Below are 15,428 nucleotides of genomic sequence, written 5' to 3' on the forward strand. Positions count from 1 at the left end.
TTTTTTGCAATTAGGATGACAAGTCTGTCCCTCATGAAGACTACCGTTCGCATGACAGTAAAACACCACAATTACCACGTAAGTAAAAGCTATTATTAGAAACATTGCAGACTGTTGTTTTCCATTTTATTATGTGCTAAGCAAACTCTTTGTTTTTGTGCCTATATCCCAAGGTGCACACAGTTTGAGTTTAGTTTAGAGTTACGGAGATAATTTGGCATGATTGATTTGGAAGACTGAAAAGAGAGTTATGGGCCATTTTTTTCTCTTTTTGGTAGTTTTTCCTCATTATAAAAACAATATATATTAAAATATTTGGTAAGTTTATATACATGAGGGGAGAAAAGTCTTTATAATTTTATCCACAAGGAACCTCCATTATAACAAATTTTTGTATTTTCTTCCAGTCTTTCCTTCCCATGTATATTTTTTACATAGTTGAGAACTACCATATAATAATTTTGTATCTTTTTGTTTAACAGTAGAGTGTATTATTCCATATTGAAAATTCTTTCCAAATATTTTTATTGGATATTTAATATTAGGTTGGTGCAAAAGTAACTGCGGTTTAAAAGGTTAAAAATGATTGCAAAAACCGCAATTACTTTTGCACCAACCTAATAGTTTATCATATGGATGCTCAGTAACTATTCCACTGTTAGGTATATTTAAGTGTTTTAACTTGTTTTCCTTTAATCACCAACAGAGCAATTAATATATTTTTGTGTACAAATCCTTAGTATGTTTTTGATTATTTCCTTAAGATGGATATCCTAAAGTAGGTTCTCAAGGTAATGCACATTGATCAGTATTATCAAATTGTTTTCCAAAGGATTATAAAACAATAATGCAATGTACTTAACATCTGTGTCTCAATGCCCCATCTACAAAATGAGACTGATAATAGTACCTACTTCATAGATTTAATGTGAGTATTGCATGAATTTAGATAGATAGATAGATAGATAGATAGATAGATAGATAGATAGCACTTTGCAGAGTTCTGGCATAATGTAAGCACTCAATAAATACTAGCTCTTATTCTTACTGTTTTACTGTACCTTCTCTGATTAATAATTTTTTTATAAAATATTTTAAATATACAAACATAAAATTACTCGTGTAGCTATCAGCCCATATTTGTTTTAGATGACTTTTCTTTAAAATAAAATTTTACAGATAAATTTGAGATTCCTCCTCTCCCCTGCCCACCTCCCACCACATAACTTACCCTCAAGAAACAGCTTATGAATATAGTGTTTACCTTTTAGGTTTTACTAATTTGGCCATATGTTTATACATCCATGAACATATAGCATTGTTTTGCTGGATTTAAAATTTGGTGTGAGTGATATCAGTCATATCGTATCTATTCTGCAACTTGCGCTGTTTTAGATTTAACTTTTTTGTTTTGAAATTCATTGATATTAATACACGTAGCTCCAGTTCCTTCATTTTAACTGCTAATACCACATTTAGTTTTTCTGTTTTTTAGTTATTCTAGTTTTTGTTATTAAAAACAATATTAAGTTGAGTGTGTATTCTTTTTCTAGTAATCTGTTCTCAATGCTTGCTGGAAAGTACGTGTAAAACAGTCTGGCCTTGATACATTGTTTTGGGGAAGATTTTTAACTATTGGTTGTTCATATTTTCTGCTTCTTGAATCAGTTTTGTTTATTTCTATTTTAAAATTTTAACTGTTTTTGTCTAGTTTAATATTTATTGGCATAAAATAATCTCTTAAATTTATGCCACATCTACAGGTCTGTCTTTTAACTTTGAAGGTTTGCAATTTCTCTTTTTCTTCGTCAGTTTTGGTTAGAGATTTGTCAGTTTTATTGGCGCTTTCAAAGACGTGAATTTCATTTTCTGTATCTTAATTTCTTCTCTTAGCTTTATTATTTCCTTCTCTGTTTCTTTGGATTTAGTCTCTTATTTTTGTTCTAACTCCTTAAGTTGAATATTTATTCCACTAGTTTGCAGCCTGTTTTCTAATATAAGTAGTTATATAAATTTAACCACTGTACCCAAGTTTTGTTGGAGTATTTTTACTGTGATTTAAATTTTTATTAAATTACCATTATGATTTCTTCTTAAGCCAAGTATTTTTGAATTTCCAAATGTGTAGGTTTTTTTCCTTATTAATTTCTAACTTAACAGTGTGGCCAGAGAAGATGTTCTATACGATTGTGATTCCTTGGAGTTCCTTTGGACTTTGCATAATGGCCTAATATATGGCACATTTTTATTAATATTCCAGGTGTGCTTGGTGAATGCAGTGTTATGTATATGTCTAGTAAAACTAGTTTTTAAATCATGTAAATGGTCTTATATCCTAATTTGTCTGCTTGTGTTGTCAATTACTGAGAGATATGTATGGTAAAATCTCCCGCTAGAATGGTGGATTTGTCTATTTGTTCTTGTTTTTACTTTAAATATTCTAAAGCTAACTTAGTAGGTGCATCCAAGTTTAGAAAAGATATGTTTTCTTAGTGAATCAACTTTTATTGTTAATCAACTTTAGTAACTACTTTTAAATCTTATGTCTAATATTAACGTAGATATAAAAGCTTTGTTTTGTTCACATTTACTAATTTATTTGGACTAATTTCCATTATCTTATTTTGTGTTCTGTTTTTCTACTTCTTATAAGTACTTATTTTTCTCCTATCTTGTTTCTCTTTTAGTGGTTATCCTGAATATTTTAATATGTCTATATAAAGTGTGAAGTCAATATAAATAGACTTTTACTCAATAGTAGACCTTTAAATGCTTTAATTCTGATCACTTTTCTACTGAATTATGTGCTATGATTGCACAGTGTTTTAGTTCTGTATTGTGTTTTTTTTTCAATCCTACAAATCAGGCATTATTTACGATTTGTGTCATAATTTCTCTGCTTTCATAGACCCTGGCACTATTTGCCCCTGAAGCATATATTTTAAAAGCTCTCTCATTGAGGATCTGTTGTTAGTAAATTCTCTCAGTTTTCGTTTTCCTATAAATGTCTTCAAAGATAGTTTCTCTGGTTATACAGTTTAAGATCGATAGTTATTTTGTCAGCACTTTGAAATATTCCAGTCTTCTGGCTTCCATTATTTATTGCTATTAAGTCAGCTATCCGTTGAATTGTCCTTTCTTTATAGGTAAGCTGTGTTCTTCATGTAGCTGATTTTAAGATCTTTGTCTTTGGGATATGATTTTACTACAGTGTGAGTGTGTATTACTATTTATTGGGCTTTCCTGGCCTGAGAATTCATTTTTAAAAAATAAATTACAGAAAATTCTCAGCACATATATCTGAATATTGACCTTTCTCCCTTTATAGGGCAGTCCTTTCCCGCCTCCACCAAGTTTACCTTATGACTCAGGGTGTCATTTTTCGAGATCCTGGCTTTATGCAGAGTCTCCCAAATACTTTTCCACTATTAATACTCTTATTTATTTAGATTAAAAAAAATCCTCTATTACATTTATACTTATATTATGTTTTTTTCAAGATTTACATTTTTGTATACTCTTCTCTATCGAGATATAATATGAGCTCATAGACTTTTGACAGAATCTGTTCTAGTTACGTTAATCATGATTAGCCTTCCCAGTTTTTCATTCCTCCCTCCTCCCTCTCTTCACTCAAATTATTATGAGTTGAAAAGTTACTTATGCCTCTAATATTACTTTTTGGTAAAAAACAGGATTTCCCAGATCCATGAAGATTTTTCTTGTTCAAAGACATGGGATTGGCCTAACTTTCAAGGAGTCCTATTTCATTTTAGTGAACAATGATAACATGAAAATATGAGTGCTCAATGTAGACATGAGCATCATTGATGGTCAAATGTACTATTGCTTTCAGTTGGACCATTGTTAGGGACTGAGCTGAAAAAATTACTTCCTTTACCAGATCACATTGATCTTTCCAATTTAACACAACATGCTTCTGTACTCTACCTTTATAAAATATATATACAGAGGGTACCAAAAAAGTATATACACATTTTAAGAAAGGAAAACGGTTAAAACTGTGATAGTTGATATATACTGATAATAAAAGATGAATAGAAGTCACAGTTGACTTCTGCAATTACAAGAGGTGCTCAAAGTGGTTAACATCAGCGTCCAGATACTTGTGTTATGGTGAACTGCTGCTTGAGTAACGTTAACCAACGTGTCCACTTGTATACATTTTTTTGGCACCCCCGGTATATGTTTTTCTCAGCACCTAATTGCTACATTGACTAGCAAGAACTTTAAAAGTAGAATAAAACAGTTCCTACTCAATTGTTAATTAGTTGTGTCTATGAATTTAATTAGCTTATTTTAAGAGAAATAGTAAAAAGAATACTGGATTTAGAAACAGAAAACTTAAATTATACTTTTAATCACATAGCCTAATGGCACAGTGCTAGTAACTTAAGGTGTCAAAAATCTCATCTATGGATAATAGATGTGCAAACACTTAAGGTGTCATGTAAATGTAAATAAATATTTAGTAAATGATAAAACTAGGTAATGTAACATTTGCTTTATTCAATATTATGTTTTCATGGTAGTTGACTTTGTGGTTTGATTTGAACCATTTTAAAAGTAATTCCTAGATTTTAAGTGGGTATACAATTTTGAGCAAGAATCTCATTTTCAGATATGCCATTTATAAGGTGCTATAATATTCAAAGTCCTCCTGGTATTTCATTAGTCCTTTTCAGTATACCTTTAATTGAGATATAAGATGGATCTGCTTCATAAACCACTTATCATTATTTATAAATGGTGTCATAGTTAGGGTTCAGTGTACTGCTTCATTCCAATAAAAACAAGAACCAGTTGTTTTTATTTACAAATTTGAAAAATTTTAGAGATACGATTATAGGCATGTAGCTTTTAAAAAAAATTATAGTGCCAGTTAGTTAATCATGCATGGGTTGGTAATATTATTCTTAATTGTGTTTCAGGTGGTCTTGGGGGCATTGGAATGGGACTTGGTCCGGGTGGACAGCCTATTAGTGCCAGCCAGTTGAACATAGGTGGTGTAATGGGAAATTTAGGTCCAAGTGGTGAGTATTCTAACTTTCTTATATCAAGTGATACATTCGCTAGATCATAAAACTCACATTTGCTGATTTGTAATAATGTTCAAAAGGACTGTATTTTATAATTAGGTAATTAGGATGTCACTTCTGTCTGAGAAAAGAGTGAAACCTTGGAGAGAAGAGAACATGAAAGAGGGTGGACAAATGTCAGGAGGGTTTCTCTGAGGCCACCGTGTTGTAGCTAGCCTTTTAGCACTGTGGGTTTTGAAATGGCTCTAAGGCAGGAGAATGTTCAGCTTCGTGCCTTATGTATCCTGGGTATATGTTATTTGTGGAATGACTGAAAGGCTACCATATCATAAGCAATTTAAGTTTGTATATCTTGCTGAGAAGGTAACTTACCAGATTGCTAGTTGGCTCTTCACCTGTACTAACTTTACAGTTTATCTTTGAAGATTGGTTTTTAAACTTTTTCGTTTCAGTACCCTTTTATACTCTTAAAATTTGTTGAGGACTCCAAAGTACTTTTGTTTATGTGGTTATATTTATCAATATTTACTATATTAGAAATTAAAACATACTTATGTAAAAATAATTATAAACCCATTATGTGTTAACATAAATGTAATTTTTAAGAAAATATATTGTATTTTCCAACACAAAAGAACTAGTGAGAAGAGTGGACCCTGCACCCTATGAAACACACACTATTTTTATTCTTTAATTTTTCACTGCTCCCTTAGCTACCATGTTCAGAGGAGTGCTTACTTTCTGACATGATCTCTAAATCTACTCTGTATAGTGATACTCATATGTTTGTGCTGAAAAAAAAAAATCAGTGATAATCATATTTGTTTGTCTGTTCTGCCAAACAAAAAGAAATGAACAATTATCTGGTCCTGTAACTGAATGTGACCAGTGAATTTGGTTTTTCGCCTAATAAATATGCAGTGAGTCCTTTTTGAAGACTCATAATTAGACAACTGATATGGCATAGCACTTTAAACCATCCTACCTGTGCCCCACTGCTTCTCTAATGTTCCATTGTGACTAAACCAATGGTAGTTATTTTGATGTATAGCGTTATATCACTCTTTAGTCATAAAAATAAGATTTACTGAAAGTACATACTGTGTATTTTATTTGAGGTATGGGAGTGGATGGCCCAGGTTTTGGAGGAATGAATAGAATTGGAGGAGGTATGTATGTATAAACATTTGTTTTTCGTATGTACCCATCACCATTTTTAGTAAGTTATGAACTGTGCTGAGAATTCCAAGGGGGGGAAAAAGTCATGATTTATTGTTGGCTCATGTCCTAAAAGCTGCTAGCAGAAATTGAGCCTGGTACATACTTAAAGGATATGAAAGGTGATTTGCAAAATGTACCTTTCAGCTGTACACCTGACAGTCAAATCTCAAAATTAATCTTTATTCCGTAGGAATTGGGTTTGGTGGTCTGGAAGCAATGAACAGCATGGGGGGATTTGGAGGAGTTGGCCGAGTGGGAGGTAGGTACGTGTGTGGTGGGCCATGCATGCCACCTTTAGTTTAGCACATTATTAAAATGTTCTCCCTACTTAGGAATGGGTACTATAGATGTCTTCAGAGGGCACATGTGGGCCCTAGCGGATAGGGACAGGCATGATGAGACTGGGGATATATGTGGCATGAAGGTAAGTTGGCTAAGTCACAGGCATTTTTTTGGTATTTGTGACATTTGCTGTGTTTTTGGTTTAATTACAATATGTTCCTAAATGCATTACTGTGCATTGATACACTTGAAAAAGGATTAATGTGTTGCATAATTTTTTCAGAGCTATACCGTGGTGCGATGACTAGTAGCATGGAGAGAGATTTTGGACGTGGTGATATTGGAATTAATCGAGGCTTTGGAGATTCCTTTGGTAGACTTGGTAGGCTGGCTGCATACTTCTTTTCTTTTTGCAGGTTATATTTTTCAATGTTTGTTTCTCTCTTTTTTGTGTGTGAAAAACTGGAAATTTATAATGTTTCACACATTACTGGAAGATAAAAACATTTCAAGGATTTTAATGCACTACCTCTTTTGCAGTATCTTACATATTTGAACCCTAATTCTAGAAGACTATATTTTTCAGTTACTGTACATCTTCTGAGAGCATAGTACCTTGGGAATTTTAAAGTATGATTATTTAAATTAATTAGTATATTATCTTTCCATCCTTGTTTAGGCAGTGCAATGATTGGAGGGTTTGCGGGAAGAATAGGAGCTTCTAACATGGGTCCAGTAGGATCTGGAATAAGTAGGTTTAAATTTTACTAGAATTTATTCAGTAATATATGAGTGCTTGCAAGAGATTTTGCAAGAGCAGTTATTGTAGTATATATATATATATATGTATATATATATAAAACTTTGTTTTTATGTGTTAATATGTCTTGTCATCATTTAGAGAAACTGATAGCTATTGAGTTTTTCTGTTTGATCACTGATATTTCTAAACTAACTTTGAATTTTACTTCTTTGACATTTCTAAACTAACATCAGAGTATGTGTTAATTATAAGACAATCTAAGAATCTTCTTGTCAACTAGGGAATGTGGGGATTTCTCTAAGCATTTGTCCAGAACAACTTTTGCATTATCACCAACTTTGTTTCCTTGGTTATTCTCTACAACTGCTGTTGGTGACAGCTTTTTTCATTTGCGAACACCTTTTTTGTCTTTTGGTAGACACAGGTGAATTGCCCCAGAAATAACACTTGTAAAGAGACCTCCTGAGGTTGAGGGCCAAGGTTGAAAGAGATGCTCATTTTCTTTCCTCTTAAAGCTTTCCTGTGATAGAATCAAAAGTATTTGCAACCCTGGGGAATGCCAAATCTCTTGCATCTGGTTGCACTACTACATTTAGGCCTTGTATTTAAGGCTTAACACATGGCTTGGTTTTGGGCCTCAATTGCTTACTGAACCATGTCTCTGTGAGTTTTCCATACTTTATTGACTTCCTTTAATTGATTGAAATCTCACAAATAGGAAACACAGCCTATTTGAACTATTCTAAGAGTTAATTCAAGAATCCTGTCAGCTGAAGATACCTCTTTCCATTGTATCTTGCTTCTCCTTTTATTCCTTCTTTCCATCATCTTTTCAGACTTGGCCATTTTCTTATTAATGATAACTTCCCTACCTTCCCCTTTTCACCTCAGTATTTACACTTCGGTTTCCCTAATTTTATATTTGTTATTCACAGAAAGCCAATTTGAGGGTGATGTTAATTTTTCACATTTCTATGTATGAGAATTTTAGTATGAGAACAAGGATAAGTTTTGAGAATGAGTAGGATTGGAATAGTTAAAGGCGATTGAACGCATAAGAATGGAGTGAGGATGAGCTATGAGCTAAATTCTCAAGCTCCAGCTGAAGGAGTGTTACTCCATTTTTTTGTTGCTACCTCCACAAGTTTTCTATAATCTTGATATTAAAAATTATGTGTTGCTGTCGTTATTGAAAATTGAGTTGATACAAAAAGAAATAATATGTGAAACAGAAGATACTGAGGTGAAAGGTAAGCTAGGAAAAGAATATTGTTTGGGAGAGTATAATGAGAGCAACAGTCGGTGTGTTGAAGTTGTAATAATTTGAATTTGCCCCATAATCTTTGTTCTGGCAGTTATTAAAGTTGGTGTATTATTGGGAAATAAAAATCAGGGTAAATACTACTATAATATTAATGGATAAAGTAATGGTAGAAAATTTATATGATTTATATATGATGAGTTTTATGATCAGAGTATAATTTTATAGAAGTATATGTGTATAATATATTACATAATGACTAAAATTAACACATTTAATTAGCCATTAGCATTCAACTAAATGTATGCCAAATTAAATTCTGTTTCTTGGAAGAATGTTATATTGTGTGTATGAAAATAATTTTATGCTTACATGTTATCTAATTATATAAATGAATTAATTTTTGTCTCCCTTTCTTTCTTGAAAATTATTCTCTATCTCCTCTTTCTCTTCTTCCTCTTCCTTCTGTTTTTAAAACAAAAACACCAAATCCCCAAATCCTTCCTTCCCTCCCTGAAAATCCAGGTGGTGGAATGGGTGGCATGAACAGTGTGACTGGAGGAATGGGGATGGGACTGGATCGGATGAGTTCCAGCTTTGATAGAATGGGACCAGGTATAGGAGCTATACTGGAAAGGAGCATCGATATGGATCGAGGATTTTTATCGGGCCCGGTGGGAAGCGGAATGAGAGACAGAATAGGCTCCAAAGGCAACCAGATATTTGTCAGAAATGTAAGCAACGAAATGCAAAGAATACTTAAAATTGTTTTTTGCCTTGTATATCTGTTACTAATACCTTTTTTCATTCTAGCTACCTTTTGACTTGACATGGCAGAAACTAAAAGAGAAATTCAGTCAGTGTGGTAAGTATACCAACGACTGCAGATGTTTTGATAGTGATTGTGGAGGAAAAATTGATTTTGAACTTTTAAACATTGTGTTTAGACCTTTACCTCTCCAGATTCCTGTGTAGTAGGACAGGTCTAATTTCACTTCATATAAATGAATTGTTTTGCTATACTCTGACTTAGAGCAGTGCAAATTACCACTAAATAACATGATTTATTGTCATTGTCTCCTGTGGTTAAAGTAAAAGCTTGGTTTATTACTTGATTTTTAAAAGGTTAATATATATTATGATTGCTCACATTTAAAAATATTATTTTTCTTGTGGGGAAATACTAATGAATGGTATACATATTTCCTTGTTTATAGTATAGTACAGTGCATTGTCAGTATGACCCAATGAAGTGCTGTGACATCCAAATGATACGGAGTTAATAAATGACCCATTCGATACAATCCATTGCCTACACAGCACAGTAAACTTACCTAATAGAATAGAACTCACTGCCTGGAACTCCTTAGATGTAGGTACATTCTGGTGGCCTTTCTAATTCTTTTAAAATGGTTCTTGGCTATGCTGATACTACCTAGACAACTTTAATATGTTCATTCGGTCTATAGAAGATTAGGTGGTTTAGTACTTTTAAAAGAGAGCCTTTTGGGTGAGGATGAGAGAACTAGTGTGAGTGGAACAAAGTAACAGATTAGGAAATCTGCTAGTATTTTTCTGCTATTGGGTGTTGTCCCAGAGACTAATCACAATAGTAAGCTGTATAAGTGGCATATGAAATTGAGAAAGAGCTAAAAGTGGTACATTCAGCCTTTGATAGTTAATGGAAATTAAAGAGTATTTGGAATATATCTAATTTTGGGGGGATCATGAAGGGGATAAGTATAGTGTTCTCCTACAAAAGTAGCCTTTGTAGCCACTTAATCACAAAGTAATGTGATTACGTGTGATCGAAGTAGTCACTGTGGAATCTATTATCTGCTGTGTTCACAGAGTACTTTATACCTAACTCTATTGTAATGTGTTCATATGTTTTCATAGATGGAGGCTCTTGAGGGCAAGAACTGTCATCTTTTTATCCTAGCACCTTTCATTGCCTCAGTACATATTTTAAGAGTTTATTAGAGGTTTATGAGTGAGTTAGGCATTCTGAGCAGATCTTCATTTATTTAGTTATTCATTCCTTCATTAAATCTACACATGTTGTATTTTTGGCAGCTTGTTGTCATTAGAATTCATTCGAAAGGTGAATGAAGTAAGGTACTATCTCTGTACTCAACGTACAATGTGAATATGTCTAGGATGTTCTGTTGGCTCTTTTTGTTGATCACCTTTTAAAATATTCAAAGAAGAGAAACTAAAGCTTTTTTTGATTAAAAAAAAGTTGTTGAAAATGAGTCAGCATGTAAACAGTCACCACTAAGAGAAAGCAGAATTATAAAGTTGTTTTGATGTTTTGGTAGTCTTTGTTAGGAGCAAGAAGATCTACCAGAATGAGTAAGCAGTATCTGACCATGAATCCCAGAGATTACAGAGGAATGAACATATTAGGGCCTTAGTGAAATATATCAAATGAGAAGCAGTGGCAGCGAGTGGAGATAATCTTTGTTATAGTTTCAGTGAAAAAAAAAAAAGAACCCAAATGAGATTCGACATTATTTTTAAAAGTAGAAATGAAACAAGATAAAGAACAAAGTGGTGCTAATAAATGGCATTAATGAAAATGTAACCAATATTGAGTTGACTGTTCTTTATCCTATGTAGACAGATTTCTTCTGATGTCAGATATGAGCAAGATTTGCAGCAAACTGGAGGTCTTTAATCAGCTTCTTGCTGGAGAGGCCTTGTTTTAACAGATGGACATCAGTAATTTGAAGACATTTTCTGAATAGAAACAAATAGTATCTGAATCGACATTTTAAAAATTTGTTCATCATTTTAGCCAATGAAAAAGCAGTTAAATTATTATTATTTACTTTGTTATTTTAGCTCTATTCTTATGTCACTTTTTGATCAATTTATAATTGTATCATGAGAGTAATGATTTTTGTTTTTCTTAATTCTAATTGTAAAAGTTTCTGACTTTTAGATTTGAATTAAGGTAATATAATATCATACTTAAATAATTCTCTACCATCTTCCTGTTTCAATGAACTGCATTGATGGGAAAGAAAATAAATTATGGTAATACAGAATTAAGTGTCCACCTGTTGACAACTGTGGAAATTATCTGGTTTGTATGAACCGAATCATCTGTTTTTCTGCCGCATCACTTTGTTCTTAAGTCTTAAGAGTTTTTCTTTCTTAGTATGGGAAGTTTCTCTGTAACCTGTTCCAAGCCAGCAATAACCTCTTTCTCACTAAAAGGCAGTTTTTTGTTGTTTTTCCCCTGAGCCCAAGGTGAGTATGTTTTTTTGGTTGCTTCTTAGTAAGAGTCTAGTGGTACTCCGTGCATATCCCTCAGACATTATCTGCCAGTAAATGGCTCACCAGCAATCCCTCTGCTTATTAAATTTCTATAGTGGTTAATTGTTCTTGATGGGGCAGTTACAAAGGCTGAGAAAATATATTATGGGTTATATTACCCTCAAAACAACATTTTCTCGGCCTTTATAATTCAGGAAAAAAGTGTGTTCATATGCGCCCCAATATAAAAAGAGGCAAATAAGTGAGTATGGTAAAATAGATGTCTTTTTATCTTGCCTTATGTAATTCCTCAGTGACCTGAATTTTTAAAAAGACTTGAGTAAATAAATTAACTGACCCATTCAGAGTTGGACCCATATTGGTTCAGGTTGTGCTAACGATGTCAAATAGGCATAGTCTTTGCAATTGGCTCAATTTTTCTGTATACACTTTCGCTGTACTTTGGCCTTCTGTCTTAGTATGATGCAGGGCCATAACATTTTAGAACTGTAGTGCCCATTCTTAATTATTCCTGCTATAAACTATGTAAACAAATATAACTTTGTTCCACAGATTTCCATTATGTAGTTTTCTACATGAGCATCTTTGTTAATTGCATAGAAAATGGAAATGTGATAGATTTTATTTACTAAAAGCACGTGCTGCTTCAAGCATTAACTAGTAGACTTTGACTCTAGAGAAACTTAACAGTAAAAATAATGCAGTAACAATAAAAATAATATATGCAGAACATTTATTGATAGAGTCACTTTTTTATTTGTAAAAAAACCCTAAAACTTTGTGGGTTTTTTGTCCCTTCTGTCATAATTATTATTTCTTGTAGAATATCTGATTTTGCTTTTTTTCTCCTGTGGTCATATTACAGCTTCACTTTAGAAGTAGATTTCATTGAACGATGTATGTATGTATGTATGTATGTATGTATGATTTAATTTGGTCTACTTTTAGGTATGCTTTTATATAAGGATTTCCCAAAGTACACATCACAAGAAGTGAATAGGCTGGGTTAAATAAAATAGGTTTCTTTTATTGCAGGATAAGTCATTTTTATAACTAGTATATGTAATAGCAATATGTTTGATTATTCTGTGGTACCAATTTCTCATGCATACTGTTCTGTCCTATTTAGCAATAATACTATTGCTAAAATAGTCCTATTTTTGTTCTTGGAATCATACAAGATCAGTAGATACTTAACTCATTTAAGAAAGTCCTCAGGACATATAAAAAGCCAGGGAGGTCTGATTATTAGTCAGTTATTTGAAACTAAATTTTTTCTCAATTATCTTTAGAAAAGAAAATATGTCAATTGATATTTTTATGAGATTAAGAAGAAACTTAGAATACATACAACTCACTCTGGTTTTATCCCTATTGGATTTTGGGGGGACAGTCTAACCATGAAGCAAGTATCTATCTATAGGCCACTTTCTATATAGTAGCTTGAGTGTCCAAACTGGTAAGAGGTTTCAAATGTCTTAACTGAGAAATCTTATCAGCTAGAAAAGCCTAAAGATCATTGTAAGGTCAGCAGTTTGGAGGTCCGAGTGATGATTCTTAAGTAGACAGAGAATTTAAGAGGAAAAAAGGAAAGAAAAACTTGTCCTGAAAGATTGAAAGATTTTACAAGAGATAATTACGTATTTTCCTCTGAAGTTTTGAAAATTTCTTGCTTGAATGAACCTTACTATTGCTAATAAACCTATCACAGGATACTTATGTTAAGAAAAATCTTAAATTTTTACGTAAAATTAGAATGAGGACAAAACTTGAACTTTAAAAGACTGAAAATTCACAGGCCCCTTTAAAATCAGTGTAAAGTACTGCCGTTTACCAAGGTATGCTTCTTTAATTAAACTTGCTTTTGTTTTAAGTCCCAGCACGCAAGATACTAAGAGGACTCCGGCAATTGTTCTATATCTGTCTTTAAATATATATGTATGTATGTATGTATGTATATACATATATATATATACACACACACATATATATGTATATATATGTGTATATGTATATATATGTATATATGTGTATATATATATGTGTGTACATATATATATATATCTCTTCATTTTATCTATTTTCATTTTATGATGTTTTTGATAAACTGTGATTCCTGTAGCATGTGTGTGTTTACCAGTTGGGTAAATATTGTTTGGGTTTACTTTAACTTGAACCATTATAATATAATTTTCTCTGGGGATTAGCCTGTTTCATAACTTTTAAAATACAGTTAAAGACTGTCTGAAGTGGATTACAGGATCATGGTTTTGACTCAGTATGACATTTATTAACTTGGACCATTTAATTAGTTTTGAGTGAGTGACTGATTGACTGCCAATTAATTTTTAAAAATCAGTTATGTATGGGGGGGTGGATGAAAAAACAAAAGTAGAAAAGTAGTCTAGGATGTTGTAGATAAAAAAATCAATCAGATCAAAATTTAAAAAGAAAAAAGCTAATCTTATGCATTGAGATTAAAAATTGTTCCCATCACCTGGAAAGAGTTTATAGAATTTTTTGCCAAGCCCTTCATTTTTACTGTTCTCCTTCTTTCTTTTGTCTCCCATTATAGAACTATATATGTCTGGGTCTCTGATTTTGTTGCTAGGCTAAAATTATCCCATAGTGATTTGGCAACTCTAATATTCAAGGGGAGGGAAATACTATGCTAAGTAGTCACACACCTCACACCTAAATCTGTGTGGATCTGGTGATCATACATCCCAGTTTGCCTGGGGATTGTCTCACTTTACATCTGTTAATTAACTCTCCCTTTTTAATTAACTCTCCCTTTTACTCTCAAGTGTTCTGGTTTGGGTGATGGATTTTTATGGCCACTTGGTATTGTGATAAATGATAATTGATTTACCTCAAATACAAGTTGCTAGAGTTAGCAATGATATTAACTGTATATGGCACAATTGTCTAGTTTTCCTCTTCTTTCTGGAAGCTCCTCTGAAGTTCTCCTGTGTGCTCTTAACATCACTGTTTTTACCTTTTGTTTTTTTGTTTAAGATTTTATTGGGGAGGGGGAACAGGACTTTATTGGGGAACAGTGTGTACTTCCAGGACTTTTTTCCAAGTCAAGTTGTGGAGGGTGCCGTTCAGCTTCAAGTTGTTGTCCTTTCAGTCTTAGTTGTAGAAAGTGCAGCTCAGTTCCAGGTCCAGTTGCCGTTGCTAGTTGCAGGGGGCGCAGCCCACCATCCCTTGTGGGAGTTGAACCAGCAACTTTGTGGTTGAGAGGACGCACTCCAACCAACTGAGCCATCTGGGAGCTCAGTGGCAGCTCAGCTCAAGGTGTCATGTTCAATCTTAGTTGCAGGGGGCAGAGCCCACCATCCCTTGCGGGGACTCGAGGAGTTGAACTGGCAACGTGGTTGAGAGCCCACTGGCCCATGTGGGAATCGAACCGGTAGCCTTTGGAGTTAGGAGCACGGAGCTCCAACTGCCTGAGCCCCAGTCCCGGCCCCTGTTTTTATCTTTATTGATTTAAATCTGCAGTATATCTTTCATTCCTATTTCTATAACATACTTGGTGCCACTCTTATGCTTC

General features: G+C 33.2%; 1 protein-coding gene across 2 annotated transcripts in view; it reads left to right on the top strand.

Moving 5' to 3' along the window:
- The window catches only part of MYEF2 (myelin expression factor 2), a 38,263-nt gene that overhangs the window by 14,297 nt on the left and 8,538 nt on the right, over nt 1-15,428 (top strand). The window contains exons 9-16 of one of the 2 annotated variants that reach the window (XM_019730698.2): nt 15-78; nt 4,953-5,054; nt 6,179-6,229; nt 6,472-6,540; nt 6,847-6,945; nt 7,243-7,314; nt 9,113-9,321; nt 9,401-9,452. In XM_019730698.2, coding sequence (XP_019586257.1) covers nt 15-78; nt 4,953-5,054; nt 6,179-6,229; nt 6,472-6,540; nt 6,847-6,945; nt 7,243-7,314; nt 9,113-9,321; nt 9,401-9,452 — 718 coding nt within the window. The remainder of the gene's footprint in view (nt 1-14; nt 79-4,952; nt 5,055-6,178; nt 6,230-6,471; nt 6,541-6,846; nt 6,946-7,242; nt 7,315-9,112; nt 9,322-9,400; nt 9,453-15,428) is intronic. The other variant, XM_019730699.2, reaches the window with a different exon arrangement.

This window comes from Rhinolophus sinicus, linkage group LG03 (assembly GCF_036562045.2).
Source record: "Rhinolophus sinicus isolate RSC01 linkage group LG03, ASM3656204v1, whole genome shotgun sequence".
NCBI classification, from domain to species: domain Eukaryota; kingdom Metazoa; phylum Chordata; class Mammalia; order Chiroptera; family Rhinolophidae; genus Rhinolophus; species Rhinolophus sinicus.